Source organism: Tachysurus vachellii, chromosome 6, assembly GCF_030014155.1.
Source record: "Tachysurus vachellii isolate PV-2020 chromosome 6, HZAU_Pvac_v1, whole genome shotgun sequence".
Lineage (NCBI taxonomy): Eukaryota > Metazoa > Chordata > Actinopteri > Siluriformes > Bagridae > Tachysurus > Tachysurus vachellii.
In genome coordinates, this window is record NC_083465.1 from 7,948,465 (window position 1) to 7,964,947 (window position 16,483).

A 16,483-nucleotide genomic window follows, 5' to 3' on the forward strand; every position below is an offset into this window, starting at 1 on the left:
TCAATTTTATAAAGTGCTGGAGTGATGAGAGAAAATGTTACTGTACCTGTGATCTCTCTCTCTCTGCATCCTGAAGTATAAACCTTAAGACACAAAACAGGAAGTAAAGAAATTAAACATGTCAGATATAATTAGCAACGTCTTGAAGTTAAGAAACCGATTTTACTTAAAATTCAACTTGAAATGAATACCAGAAGTGAAAAAATATTCCTGCAGCAGCTTCATGTTTTGTTCTCAAATTTAGTAGAGCTCCATGTGAACATGATGGTTCCAATGACTTCTGGTCTTTTTCTGTTGTTAAGAGGTGGGGACAGAAAGCACTTAGACCCCTTAATTGCTGCTTCCAGCTAAATTTGATAATAATATTGGAATACTTGTCATTTTTATTATCATGTAGAAAGTTTACAGCAAGACTGCATTTTAGAGAGAGAAGATTGTAACATTAGTGAGAAGATTGTAACATTCCAAATTTTTTCATAGTGCTGAAATCATTCTCATCTTCTTAAATATATTATTAATTTTGTCCCTGAAGACATATTTTGGAATGGACGTTTCAGCAGTGGAGGATCCTGTACAGCGGCGGGCCCTAGAGACCATGATCAAGACCTATGGCCAGACCCCCAGACAGCTGTTCCAAACCCCACACATTAACCGAGCTGGACATAAACTCATAATTGAGGGAGAGTTGCCTGCTGCCATGGGCCTACTGGTACAGCTGGCGTTTAGAGAGAGCCGTGATCCGAACAAGGATATTGTCCACCCGGTAAGACTAAATCCATATTTACCATTTATTATTTTAAAAAAATAATAACAATTTCCATACACATGTAACAAGTCCACATAAAATGGTAAGAAAATGAAAACAAATGTGCAGTAGTTCAAAAACCATGGCTATGAAATATAAAAATATAACTATGTCAACGATTACATACATATCATAGTCCTAGTCCCTACACAGTGTTTCAGCAAGCACAACACCATGTGGGCAAGCAATATGAGTGTAGTGTGCGAGCAAGGTTTTACTTGTCAGTGGAAAACATTGATGTGGCCAGGGGTGTGAACAGGGGTGGCCAACCCGTGGCTCCCGAGCCGCATGCAGCTCTTTGCCCGGTTTCATGTGGCGCTTTCGTTCATATCGAAGTTTGTATTTTTGTTTTTTTAATATGCGTGTTCAATGTGGTATTTTCGTCAAATGCGCATGTGAGTGGGATGAAAATACCTCAATGTTTCCCAGTAGGAGCAAGATCATTTGAGTAAACAATTTGTGTCACGTTTGCTCTCAAAATGGTAGGGAAAAAAAAGGTGATGTTCATGTGTGCCCATGTGTATGATGTGGCTCTTTGCGGTAACACAGTAAAATATAGCTGCAAGCAGCGATGGCGGGCCCTCGCACGTTTTTTTATCGTTATACGGTGCCTCCCAGAAAACAATGCACGGTGGGCAAGTGCATCAAGTGGGTAAATATCAGTGGACTATTTTATGTTGTTACTGACCAGGCCGACAAATGTGATGTATGGTGTCAAATTTCAAGTTAATCTAAGCACGCCAAACGCCTTAAATATGCCTGAAATAAAAGTAAAATTTGACACGATGCCATGGCAACAGTGTTTAAGATATCAAAAATCCGTTCGCAATTTCGCATCTCCAATATCTGTGTGTCATGGTGGCCAAGTCTGGTCTCAATTGCATGAATCCCCTAGGAGGAGTATTTAAAAGTTTACCGCATGCAGCTGTCAAAAAATCCACCTTTGTGACTGACACACTTCCTGGGGCCTGTTGGTGGCGCTATACCCAGGACTCACAATAAGCAAATCGATGCGATCGGAATCCTTGACCGAACATGCACACCGCGTGTCATCACAATAAGACATTTTTTGCCTTAGATAGAAGACTTGAATTGGCCATAAATTAGTTGCCTCGCCATGGCAGCACCGTTAGAGATATCAAAAATCCCTTCGCAATTTAGCAAGTACAATGTCTCGCCATGATGTTGACCACTTTTGATGTCAATCGCATGAATATCCTAGGAGGAGTATATAAAAGTTCACCGCATGCAACTGTTGTGACTGACACACTTCCTGGCGCCTGTTGGTGGCGCTATGTCCGAGATTCACAATAGGCACATCGATGCGATCGGAATCCTTGGCCGAACATACCCACCGCGTGTCATCCCAATAAGACATTTTTTGCTTTAGATATTAGACATTATAAATAAATAAATAAATAATACTCCCGAGCAAAAACAATAGGGCTTCGCACCATTCGGTGCTCGGGCCGTAAAAATAAAATAATACTCCCAAGCAAAAACATTAGGGCTTCGCACCATTCGGTGCTCGGGCCCTAATAATACTCCTGAGCAAAAACAATAGGGCTTCGCACCATTCGATGCTCGGGCCCTAATAATACTCCCGAGCAAAAACAATAGGGCTTCGCACCATTCGGTGCTCGGGCCGTAAAAATAAAATAATACTCCCAAGCAAAAACATTAGGGCTTCGCACCATTCGGTGCTCGGGCCCTAATAATACTCCTGAGCAAAAACAATAGGGCTTCGCACCATTCGATGCTCGGGCCCTAATAATACTCCCGAGCAAAAACAATAGGGCTTCGCACCATTCGGTGCTCGGGCCCTAATAATACTCCCGAGCAAAAACAATAGGGCTTCGCACCATTCGGTGCTCGGGCCCTAATAATACTCCCGAGCAAAAACAATAGGGCTTCGCACCATTCGGTGCTCGGGCCCTAATAATACTCCCGAGCAAAAACAATAGGGCTTCGCACCATTCGGTGCTCGGGCCCTAATAATACTCCCGAGCAAAAACAATAGGGCTTCGCACCTTTCGGTGCTTGGGCCCTAAATATGTGGCTCTTGGTCTCTGACTGGTTGGACACCCCTGATATATGGTTTAAGTTAATATTTTTAAATTAAGTTTAAACTTTATTTGTATATATTCATTTATAATTTTTTTCCCTTATTTTTTATATATATATTCTCCTCTCTTCTGTTTCCATACTTCTGTAAAGCTGCTTTGAGACAATGGGAATTGTTAAAAGTACTATATAAATTTAAATTTGAATTTAAGACCTAATCCTTTGTGAATAAGTCACAATGTCACATAAGTGATGCAAATATGATGATGAAAACATCAAAAACACACACAATATAGTATAAAAATGCGAATTGAGAAACTGCATTTACATAAACATATTGTGCTTAGGCTCTGCTTCTGTGGGCTTTGCTTCTTTCACCAAGTTTTGAGGAATTAAAATTTATTGCCATACTATGAGGTTTTGCAAGCCCTTTTTCTGTTTTTCAGAGTCCTTTACCATGGATTAAGGGCTTAAAATGGGGTGAGTATGTGGGCTCACCTAGTGCTCCTGACCCTGTGGTGTGTTTCAGCCAGCCACACGGAGAGTGCTTTGGCTCACTGTTGGCACTGCCTACCCGAGCCATCTGTGGCCTCTCCTGCAAGTTCTGCCTAATGATGATCTACAGCAAGGAGCAGGGTGGGGGACATGCACATTAACACAAATCATATGTTACACACAAAAGAATCACTGCACAATCACTGAATCAAACCAAATCACTGTGTGTATTGATCTCTCATAAAACTCTACATGCATACACCCTCCGGGCTTTGCAACATCCTTTACCAGATAAAGTATTTATCTTGTGCATTTAATCTGCTAAACTGCACACAATCATGTTATTGCATAATATAATAAAGCTCTTACAACTTATAGAGTCCACCCAAAAAAGTTTTAGAATTTTGTGGCCAATTTCTCTGTTTTTGCTGTATACATAAATTATTTGGGTTTAAGATCAGAAGATAAAGCATAAATTATAATACATCTAGATGTGTTAAACAACCTTTTGCTTTTTACCATGCCATTTTTCAAGTAACAAGTAACAATATCAAGTGATATTGTGAGCGCTCTAAAAATAAATCTAAAAAAAAACGGCAGTCAGAGGAAAAAAGAAATTACTCATGATTCAAAACATAGCTCATCAGTCAAGAATTGTGGATGTAGTGTCATGGCTTCGCCTTGCATGGCTCCTGTTGGAACAAGAAAGACAGAGTGAGAGACAGAGAGAGAATGCACAACACAAGAATGCAGTTTGGTGATGTCAGTATGCTGCTGGTTTCTTTCAGTACTTGCAAGCTAGGGATATGCAACCAAATATTAACCAAAGTATTAAGTGGAAAAGTTCATTTGTTTTAGTAATTCAACTATTTTTTTTATCGTCTTATGAAGTATTCTGATTTTTTGAGAATTAGAATTGGTGGGTTTTTGTTAAATGTGAGCCAAAATCATTACTAATTAAAAGAACCAAAGACTTACTTCAGTCTGTGTGTACTGAATTTATAAAATACTGAAATAAATAAACTTTTCCATGACATTCCATTTTGAGATACACCTGTAGATGTAAATATAAGAAAATGAAAGTTCTGATCTATTTCTTACTTTGAGTCAACAGTATGTCTTTTGTTGCAATGATGTTCTTAACGCTCCACTCACTGTTACATAGGTGTGAGAAGTATGCATAGCACAGATATCCAGTGGTCCGCTATTCTCAGCTGGGGCTACTGTGACAATACACTGCGACTCAAGAGCAAGCAAAGTGAGCCACCCATCAATTATATCCAGTGTTCTCCGCTCCATCAGGTCAGACTCTAATAGCATTGTTGCCAAGAAAACAAAACAAACTATTGTTGAAATCTTAGTGGTTTTACTAATCTAATCTAAGCTTGATAAAGTGTAATTTTATCTGATAACTGCAAAGTAGCATTAACTTTATATTGTTTAATTTGCTTAATATGCACAATATATATTTATCCCATCAAATTGATTTTTTTATTTTGCTAATGTCTGTGTTGAATTTATTACAAAAAAAAACAAAACCACTTCAAATTCAAGAGTCTTGAGTTATTTTGAATGGAAAATCTTTTTCCTCCTGTGTTATCTACTTTATTGTAATTTATAAGTTGTTTGATTCCCATGAAGCATAATCTCACTCACTCTTAGGTAACAAGTTGTGCCTGGGTGTCTGATGGTTGTCAGCTGTTTACAGGCAGTAAATGTGGAGTCATCACTGCCTACAGCAACCGCTTTGTGGTAGGTTACTACAGATTGGCATATTGGCATAGAATCACGCTCCTGTTTCTATGCCTATGTGATCCCATAATTATACAAACACACATGCACACCACTTTTATAGTGGTCTCATTTGTCATTTCATTGTTGCCACTGTTGCAAATAAAAAATGTAAAAAAAAAAAAAAAAAAAAATTAAGTCACTCTGGATAAGGATGTCTGCTAAATGCCAGAAATGTAAATGTAAGTCTTGATGCACAAATCCTATCTTTTAACCATATCTGATTTTTTTTGGCTCATCTGTTTACATTACTTTTATGAATAACTGCCCAATATGATTGATGGAGATAGCTTTACTATGAACACGGTAGACCCTCTGATTTTGAATAAATGTAATATATTTTATATAAATATATTATTTAAATATATACTTATAGTATAAGTATATATAAGTTATCATAGAGGTTTTGCAGTGCAAAGTGTGACTGGACAAATGTAGACCTCAAAATAAAGATTATTTTCATTTTATATTTTATTTATGGCTTCTTAGATGTGAGTTTCTGCAGTGGAAAAAAGCATACATGAGATTACATTTATTTAATAGGATTCGATTATGAATGATGGGTGCAAGAAAGTGAGAGCGAGAGAGAGAAAGAAAGAGAGCACGCATAAGCAAAGAGAAGGTTACGTTTTTGGTTTAATCTGAAAAAGAAAAAAACAGCGAAGTTATCACCTCATTGATACATTGCGTAGCTTTCAGTAGTGAAGCTTTTATTATTTATTTATTTTTAATATTTTTTAATTTTATTAAATTAACCGAGTACAGGTTGAAAAGTAGCTGATGAATGTGTTTTTTACTGTAGGAAAAGATATTACCTAATATGTTCATATTAATTTTGTAGCATGCATCTGTCTACACACATTTGCATTTAATTTCTTACATATGTTATTAAAAAGCACATTTAGTGCAGTTTATTTTTTTATTTGTATAAATTGATAGTTCCTATGAAATGTTAATTCTTGATTTTCATTAAGTGGTGCCTGTATGAACCCTGTAATGAATTGTTGTTTCTTAGTTGCAAACCTAATTTTAACCATTTAGACAACCGTCTGGTGATCTTCCCATTTTATTTTGTATTTATAAGGCTTCTAATCAAACACAGATCTTATAACATTTCTTGCATGGAATCTACCTGGTAACTGCTGTTTTGTACAACGTTCTTTCTTTTTTTTCCTGTTTTCCTATTCTAGGCTTCTGAGATGGAAGTTGAGTCTCAGGTTCACTTGTATGGACATACTGACGAGGTCACATGTCTTTTTGTCTGCAAACCATACAGTATCCTGATCAGTGTCAGCCAAGATGGAACAGGCATCATATGGGATCTCAATCGGTTTGTGTACATGTGTCTGTGTGTTCTGTAGTCATGCCTAGTACTTAATAATCATGAGCAATATTTAGACGAGAGGATGTTTTAAGTGTAAATCTCCTGTTGATGGCTTCACATTAATGCAGAACAAATTAATTACCAGATGATACTATTTTTTGCAACAAACATTTGCATCATACATCATATTATGATCAAACAATTTCTTATCATTTATAGAAAACTACAATCATGTATTAGAAAATGTGACAGGTACTGACAGGTCTGTTCTGTTAAAGTCATTCCACTTCTGAATGTCTACTCTTGGTTTGAGTCCTGGGATTCAGATGACTACAATTGTTGTTAAAAAGGATAAACCAACATGAAAAATCAAGGGGTGTCTATAATGATAAAATCAAGCCATTTTGAAGCAAAGAAAAGAGGGAAAGTTATTGCAGAGCTATTGCAAAATCATTGGGCATTGACAAATCAAAATTTGAATTGTCCTAAAAAATATAGAAACCAGACTTTACAACCAGACATGGAACAGATCAGCCAAGGAAAACAACAGCAGTTCTTGACAGAAATATTATGAGAACTATAAAGAAATCTGAAAGCAACAGTCAGTAACATTTTCAAAGAAATACAAAGAAGATCCAGAAGAGGTTTTTTGTCACCTGTTACTTGTTTGTTTATAAAAGATGGTGAAAATCACACTTGCGTAACAGACATTTTGTCTCGTTAGCCTGTGCTATGTGCAGAGTCTCACCGGCCACAAAAGTCCTGTGAATGCTGTGTCAGCAAGTGAGACAACAGGAGACATTGCGACTGTCTGTGACTCAGGTGAGTTACTTTGGTCTCCGGAACAATTAGTACCTGAATTATGTTCACATGTTTCTTAGTTTCCTATAATCTGTATGCATTGGGATTCATTCAAAATACTTTTGGCTGAAATCAAACTGATCCTGTCACTCTGCACTTCTTGAAGGTCTCTCCCTATTTACTTTCCATAGTCCTTTACAATAATCCAACCTAGAGGTAAGAAAAGCATGAACTAGTGTTTTTGCATTGTGTATTGCCATCATATTTCTTATCTTAGCAATATTTCTCAGATGAAAGAAGGCTACCATAGTTATATTATATAAGTGAGCTTCAAATGAGAAACCGGAGTTATATGCCAGAGTCAGACCAAGGTATTTAACTGCTGCACAAGATGAAATAGAAAGACCATCCAGGGTTACTCTGTAATAAAGAAGCTTACTTCTGGCTGCCTGTGGTGCTTGAACAAGCACTACTGTCTTGTCAGAGGATAAAGTTAGTAAGCATCGACTGTCTAATGTTCTTTACACATTCTTCAGTCTTAATAAGCTGGTGTATATCATCTAAATTATGCTGATAACGATTCAGGTGGAAGTTAAAACCATTTTTACGAATAATTGCACCAAGGAACAGCATACATAAGGAGAAAGGCAGTGGGCCTAAAACAGAACCTTGTGGAACACCTTTGTATGCTTAAAGAAGTCAACATTTAGATAGATAAACTAATAACGATCAATAAATTAGACCTGAGCCAGGTGAGGGTTGTCCCCTTAACACCAACATTTTCTAGTCTATCAAGTAGAATAACATGGTTAATGGTGTCAAAATCTGCAAAACGTTCAAGTAACACCGGCAAGGTATTGAGAACCAGTAGCAAGCTATTTACCACTTTAGCCAGTGCTGTCTCTGTGTTATGATGGTGTGGAAAAAAATCGCCATTGTGCTAAGCGATACATTTTATGAATGTTATAAGTATGAGCGTAACTGTTGTGCTATGACCTTTTCTAGGAACTAGAAAGGAAAGAATTTTTTTAAATGTATTTATTAAAATAGGTACTAGGACTACTGCTATCTGTTGAAAGAAATATATAGGTGAGAGATCCAGAACGCAGGTTGATCATTTTAAAATTCAAAAAATCTCAAATTAAAACAGTCTCTTGAAGGGGAGTAAAACAGTATAAGTTATGACCAGAAACAGTTATATTATTATCTACAGCATTATCTATCTAATTATTGGTTTTAATTTAGTATTCTGATTTTTCTGCTTGATATTCTCAATTTTTCCATTGAAATAGTTCATCTTCATTGCTGCTGCATATTGATGGGTGCTTTTCTACAGGGTTTTTACTCTTAATTATGAGTTAATTTTGCTACAGTATTAGATAAAAAATTAGTATTTAGGAATTTATTTATTTTTGGAAGTGTGAATATATTTGCTATATTTAATCCAAAGGTTAGAATCAGATCAAGAGAGTGACCTCCGTTAAAGTTTCCCACATTTAATGCTTTGTCTAAAGAAACAACTAGGTTTGAAAAGAATCTACACAGAGAAATTCAGAATATGACCACAGAGATCTGTAAATAACAATTATTGGAATTGACTCAGTAGACTTATTTCTTGTGGCTACATATTTTGTTAGTATATGGAACTTCAAATGTGTCTAATTTATGACTAGACTTTGGTGTGACACCTAGCTTATCATCATGAATAACTGTGACTGTTAGGCATGGCTTATATAACAATGTATATAACTATAACCGGGCAGACACGCTTTATTTAATGTGACAAACATGTTTGGTTTAATCCATGTTTCGATTAAGCATAGAATACTAAACCTCTGATCAGAAATCATTCCATTAACAAGTGCTCTAGCTTCAGATCAAAGTAGCATTCATTCAGATCATTCATTCAGATCATTCATTACAATCTTATTTTATACTAAGGTTATTATAAGGTTACTAAAACAAATTTTGTTTATACATTTTTGTTAAGCTTGGGAAACAGACAGTCTCTATATTGTGAACCCTGTGTTACAACATCAGAACACCATATTAAAATGGTCAGAATTGGGTTTCCTTTGCTTGCTGTTTGAAGACAGAAACCTACTGTATGATAGGAATGAAAAAAAAAACAAAGAAAAACAACAGCACAATATATTAAGGAAAATTAAATGGTATAATTTAAACACAGATACAGGCAGTATACCCACAGCAAACGCTTTAAACATAGAAAAAAATGCTGAAACAAATGTTTCCATTTATACTTATTGAGACTGTATCAGGAGTAAAAATATTCCAAATGTAAGCTCTTCCAGAACTGTGGGGCTATTAAGTGAAATTCTTGGCCATTATGGATATTACCTGTTGCTGTTGACCTGAAGCTGCATGATTTATTTTTTTTTTTTGCTGCCACCACATGGTTAGCTGATTATACAGGTATTCCTAATAAAGTGGGTGGTGATTTCCAATTTTGATGTTTTACCCCTATGTGGAGCCTTAGCTTAACATCATCTTAAACAGTTTTGGTAAAGCAAAAAGTGAAAGCTTTCAAAAAACTCAAAATGGAAATCCAATATGGCTGATAATGATGTTTCACCAAACACTACATAGTCCCATCTTGAGGTCAAATGACACCAATCCTTTAAATTTGGTATTTATTCAATAGAACACTGCAGAGATATGACCTCTTCAATGTCTGACATATTATACAGCATATTTCAAAAGCACGTTTGCCAAGTTTGCTTTAAAAAAATGCCTCATTTTGTTCACTCATCAACCCCTAACACACACAAAAACAACAGGACCTCTGTACTAGATCGACCCCTAATAATAATAAAAACTTTAACAAAAACAATAGTGTTCTAGGATCTATTAGGAAGATGTAGAAGGACACTATGAAAAATGTTTTGACCCCTAAATATTCAATGAAGCACTGCAGAGATATGGTCTACATTTAAAAGCAATTTCTACATCAATGCTTGCTACAGTACACTGCAAAATTCCAAAGCATATTTGCCAAGTGTAAAAAGTGTAAAAACTCGTGAGTTTTGCTCAGACAGAGCAAAAAGAAGCACGTTTTCTTCCAGTTGAGTGCCCGATTCCAGCATTGCTGAAGCACCCCTTTGATGGCGTATCGTCACTGATACTCCATCAAATTGAAATCTTGTAGTGCTACTTAAACACAGAGATTACTTATTAATATTTTAGCTTATTTTCTTACTTTATCTACAGTATTGGTATGGGTGGGTTTATGTATACAGGAAGTAAAGCTCAAGCAGTGTTTAGTGTGTGTACACATGATTACTTTTTTATGTCAATAAAGATTTGACCATACTGCATAAGATATATGATATCTTATAAGATATATATGCTATAGGCAAATGCTTTTGGATATCAAATTTTAATATCTTAAATATGATTGGTGATGGTGAAATTTAATGCTGATATCAGCTGCTTGACTGGCCTTTATCTCCAAGGTCTCTTCTATGCTGGCTCTGGCTCCGGCTCCACTTTTCATTTTGATCCAAAAAGGATTCAGTAATACGTAATGGGAGTGTATGGCTGCCTAAATATTTCCTAAATTTTCATCAATCCTGACATTCTACCCCTGGTTGGAGTCTTGTCCTTGTGGCCTGGATTGATCTGCATGTACAGCCAGTGACTCATGGGATTGCTGTTGATGGGGCCACCCAGAAACTTCTTTGAACCATTGTTGTGTTAGTCAGATGTATGGTCTGGTCTTCATCAGCAATCATTTGAAGACTTTGGCAGGAAGGAATTAGTGTTGGGATAATGGTGAACTCAGAGTTTGTGCTGACCCATTAATTCCTCAGGAGCTCTCAGATGCACTATTATAAAATGTTGTAGAAATTACATTATTTACATTTACATTATTTACTGTCCAGCTCCAGAGGGAGCATGCAATTGACATGCTGACTGCAGGAATGTCCACCAGAGCTGTTAAATGTTCATTTCTCTACCATAAGCTGTATACAACGGCGTTTCAGAGAATTTCACAGTACATCCAATCGGCCTCACAACCACAGACCACGTGTAACCACATCAGCCCAGGGAATGCTCAGGGAAGCTCATTTGCATGCTCATCGTCCTCATCGGGGTCTCAACATGACTGCAGTTTGTCATCGTAACCAACTTGAGTGGGAAAATTCTCACGTTCGATGGCATCTGGCACTTTGGACAGGTGTTCCCTTCACGGATGAATCCCGGTTTTCACTGTACAGGGCAGATGGCAGACAGCGTGTATGGCGTCTTGTGGGTGAGCGGTTTTCTGATGTCAATGTTGTGGATCGAGTGGCCCATGGTGGCTGTGGGGTTATGGTATGTTTTTTTTGTATGTTATGGACAAAAATCAGGTGCATTTTATTGATGGCAGTTTGAATGCACAGAGATGCCGTGATGAGATCCTGCGGCACATTGTTGTACCATTTACCTTCGACCATCACCAATACATGGCCCCATGTTGCAAGCATCTCTACACAATTCCTGGAAGCTGAAAACATCCCAGTTCTTGCATGGCCAGAAGGAGAAGTGCTCACTAACACAGATTTAGGCAGATTTGAGATAAATAGGCCTTTAGTGTACATAGAAATGTCTTAGTTCAACTCATGAAAAATGGGGACAAAAACAAAAGTGTTGCATTTATAATTTTGTTCAGTGGATGTATGTATTTATTTATTTTTATTACTTTTTTTCTGTTTCTGTACTTCTGTAAAGCTGCTTTGTGAACTGTTAAAAGCAATTTCAATTTTAAAATTTAATTAGATTAAATAGAAAACATACAAAATCCAACCTTATAAAATTTCCCACAAAACTGTGCTTGACTCGTAATAATAAGTATAAGGAGTTAGGATAAGGAAAAATGGATTTCTGTTTAGGCATTCCATGTAGGATATGAAAACACTCAATTCTGCCATTGCTGAAATGGCTCAGATGCTTTTACTTGCCCTTTGTCCTCCTTTCAACACTACAACTTTGAGAACAGACTGTTTACTTGCCTACAATATGCCCCATGACAGCTGCTATTTAGCAATATAATCAATTGAGATAATAAACAAGATTATATAATGATTGCCGAATATCTGCCTCTTGACAGTTGCTATTGTAACAAAATAATGTTATCCACTTCACTTGTCAGTAATTTATGCCAGTAATCAGTGTATGTGCATGTGCTATAAAGATAATTAAATTATAGTAATGTACTCTTTAGCAGTCTTTATTAGTGCTGTGCTTTTTTCCTTTGTGTAGTGGGTGGAGGAAGTGATTTGCGACTATGGACAGTAAATGGTGATCTGATTGGTCATGTCCACTGCCGAGAGAACATATGCTCTGTTGCATTTTCCAACCAGCCAGAGGGGGTCTCAGTTAATGTGATTGCAGGAGGTCTACATAATGGAGTTGTGAGGTAAGAATCTATAAACACAAATGACTTTTTAACTCAAAAAGCATGTTTATGTATATTATTTTTCTGATTATTCCTGACACTTTATTTCTATAAAAAAAAGAAAGAAAGAAAGAAAAAAGAAAAGGGGTCAGTCATTGCAAATATGGAGTTTTGGGATTTTGAGCACGACTCTCTGCCCTCACTGCTCCAAGGATGCAGTTTTAGTGCTCTGACCCAAACTCAGATATGCTCAAAAAATAAATAAAAATAACTGTAACGTTATTGACAAAGGTCATGTACTTAATGCTGTCTTCTTATTTTTTATATACAGTTGTGCTCAAAAGTTTGCATAATCTGAAAGAAATTTTTAAATTATGTCATATTGACTTGATGATTGTGCTATTCTGTTATGCCTTACATATTAACTTGAGTCCTATAAGAAATAAAATAAATTTGTTTTGACGTCTCACTCATGTTTCCAAGGTAACCAAACGTTTGAGCACAACTGTATAGCCAGTTGCCTGTTTTAGTTCACAATGAGATGCCATATCAGCATATTATCTGTTATTTGTTCTTACTCTGTCATTGCTTTGCTTTCATTAATTCCCTCCCTTTTTCTGCCCACACACATACAAAGGCTGTGGAGCACATGGGACCTGAAGCCAGTGCGAGAAATAACCTTTCCAAAGTCCAACAAGCCTATATTAAGGTATGCTGTGCATATATATATTCACTCCTGAACCAAGTCCAAAATGACAAAATATTAAACTTTTAATGGTCTTCACATTAATCAGAAAATTAAGAATTATACAAATGCCCTCCTGCCCTCTTCAGACCTCCTGTACCACTATGCTTACAGTATATATATATATATATATATATATATATATATATATTAAACGTAACAACATTGGTAAATTTGTGGATAGCCCTTTTTTTTTTGCCTAAAAAAGGTAGCTTGAAGCAACTTGTGCTTTTAGACATTGGGGATTTTTATTCTAGGGTATATTGTGGGGAAATGGGTCAACTGTGACCATAAATGGATGCATTTAATCAGCAGAAATATTCTGATAACTCTGCTGAACTGTTTTTCAGTCTTACTTTCTCATGTGATGGACACCACCTGTACACAACGAACACTGAGGGCTTGGTGATTGCTTGGTGTCGACGGGATCAGCAGCGCATGAAGCTTCCTATGTTTTACTCATTCTTGAGCACCTATGCTGCAGGCTGAAAGAGTGGTGACTACACCCATTTACTGCTCTACAACCTCCAAAACCTCTGGAAACTCTTCACATTCTTAGAATGAAATGAGGCCTGCATGAACCATATTAAAAGACCTGTGCCTCAAGGCATGAGAATCCCCGCTTCGGATAGGGCATGTGTCCTAAAAGTAAATGCACTGTAAAAAGAGTGCTGTGTATTTTTGAAGATTTATTTATTTTTTTCCATTTATTTTTTTCCCTCATGTTCCTTCTTCATGCTTTGTTTTTTCTTCTACATGTGTCATGTAACACATCTTTTATTTTACTGGTTTAGTTTTTGGTTGTTGCAGTTGTATTTGTAGTTTATTTTTTCTTTTCTTTTTTTAACCACTCCATGTTATACATATTTGATTGTCTTTTATTTTGTGGTTTGACACTGCTTACAAATCTGGATCTTTCTGAAAACCCAAAACCCATTTCCTTTAAAGCTAATATAAGCATATTTTTCCTAATGCTCATGTATTCGCCCATTTATACCAGCAGCTTTGGACTGTAAATGTCTAGTTAGTGTCTGAGTATGTTAGCATACAGAATTAATTATTTTGCTCTTATGTTGCAGCAAAGTTGAGTGCATGTGATGGTATTAATTAAGAATACTGGAGGTGGTAATCAAGAAATATTCCACCTTTCAAAAAAAAAAATATTGAATTCAAAACTGCCATTTGTGTAGTTTTCTTAAGTCTTATTGTGACAGCTAGATGTAGCACTGAAATACCAGTCAAGGAAATAAGTAGTCTGTCCCATTCACTAATTGCATCAAGAGTCCATTTTGGAAATCATATAATAGCCACGGGGGGCACGGTGGCTTAGTGGTTAGCACGTTCACCTCACACCTCCAGGGTCGGGGTTCGATTCCCGCCTCCACCTTGTGTGTGTGGAGTTTGCATGTTCTCCCCGTGCCTCGGGGGTTTCCTCCGGGTACTCCGGTTTCCTCCCCCGGTCCAAAGACATGCATGGTAGGTTGATTGGCATCTCTGGAAAATTCTCCCTAGTGTGTGATTGTGTGAGTGAATGAGTGTGTGCGCCCTGCGATGGGTTGGCACTCCGTCCAGGGTGTATCCTGCCTTGATGCCCAATGACGCCTGAGATAGGCACAGGCTCCCCGTGATCCAAGGTAGATCGGATAAGCGGTAGAAGATGAATGAATATAATAGCCACACTGTTAAACCTTATGTGTTTTGATAGTGTGAAAATAACAGTAATTTGATTAAAATAGATGATCATTTAATGATTTGGCAGCATTTGTCTCACTAACTCTTTTTATTTTTTAAGAAAGGGAAAATGGGCTGTCCATTAAGAACTATTAAGAATTAAGAACCACTACAGTTTTTGTTTCCTTATGCGTTCTTAGGACTGCATTTCTATGCCATTCCTGTATATTTTATCTGAGAATAAATAGGGGGTGGTGTTTTTTCATTTTTTTCTCATTTATATATGGATAGACACAAATGTATCTTTAATAGCATGTGGTACAGTATGCATTCATTTGGTGAAGACCATTTGAAGCTTGTTTCAGAAAGGAATCAAGCATGGAAGTAGTCAAGAAGTACCGCAGTGATTGAAGAAGCCCAGTGGTCTTTGTGCCCATGGCTGGTGTTTTTGCATAAAATTTAGAAATGACACTAAATTTGTGCCTAAGTGATCATGTGTGGCTTCTCAAATGTATCCCCAGGAAAAAAATCCTAGAATTCTCAGTCAATGGTTTTAATTGCTTGTTGTTCACACTGCTGAAAAGTAGCCATGAAATAGCTATTGATGCTGACATGACATTAAAGAACAATGCATGTTTTGTGAGCTGACATTTTTACCAGGTAAAAATATTTGTGTGGAGACCTTCATTTGTTATAGCCTGACTTTGCTCTCCCTTATCTTGCAACTTACATGATGGTAGCTGTTTGTTCCTGATACTGAAGTGGAGTGAATATAAAGCATATTAGTATGGAAATGAATTCATCTTGTACCAAATCAACCAGGATTAGATTTTACCTTTTGTCATATTAAACTTCACTCATAGTTTATTGTTGAATTTTCATTTTGTTCTTAATCTCTCTTTTATCATTCATCATTTTCTGCATAGTTTATGTAAGCACAAATTCCTTTTTTGTTTTTGGTTTTTACATTCTAGCCATTCTGAAATATTCTTCAAGAGCTTTTTGACACCCTAAATTACTTCTTGCAAACTCCATGTTGTTTTTTCTTTTTTGCACGGAAGTACTTTGTGTTTGTCATTATAGTAAACACGCTTACATACCATTTTTGACAGCTACTGTAATTTTATTTTTTAATTGTTTCATGATTCAGTCATATGTGGTGTGATCTCACAATAAATCATTAAAATTAGATAAAACATTTCTTTATCTATAAACTTTTTTAAATGAAAACATTTCTAGCTCAAATAAACTATTTTCCTGATATGTATAAACAATTCCATATTTAATTTAAAGTAAATTTAACTCTTAACACTGTCATGTAACTACCATGTAAGCACACATGAAAAAAAAAATAATTTATTAAAACGATTATTTAAATAACTCTGGTAA

The 16,483-nt window shown here is 36.3% G+C and overlaps 1 protein-coding gene across 4 annotated transcripts in view; it reads left to right on the top strand.

Moving 5' to 3' along the window:
• Positions 1-15,171, top strand: part of lyst (lysosomal trafficking regulator) — a 93,812-nt gene extending 78,641 nt beyond the window's left edge. For all 4 annotated transcript variants that reach the window (XM_060871987.1, XM_060871989.1, XM_060871988.1 and 1 more), the window contains 9 exons: positions 533-763; positions 3,316-3,505; positions 4,530-4,666; positions 5,027-5,116; positions 6,346-6,485; positions 7,204-7,301; positions 12,543-12,699; positions 13,316-13,387; positions 13,774-15,171. In XM_060871987.1, the coding sequence (XP_060727970.1) occupies positions 533-763; positions 3,316-3,505; positions 4,530-4,666; positions 5,027-5,116; positions 6,346-6,485; positions 7,204-7,301; positions 12,543-12,699; positions 13,316-13,387; positions 13,774-13,912 (1,254 nt within the window). In that variant the 3' untranslated portion in view covers positions 13,913-15,171. The remainder of the gene's footprint in view (positions 1-532; positions 764-3,315; positions 3,506-4,529; positions 4,667-5,026; positions 5,117-6,345; positions 6,486-7,203; positions 7,302-12,542; positions 12,700-13,315; positions 13,388-13,773) is intronic.
• Positions 15,172-16,483: the final 1,312 nt, after the last annotated feature.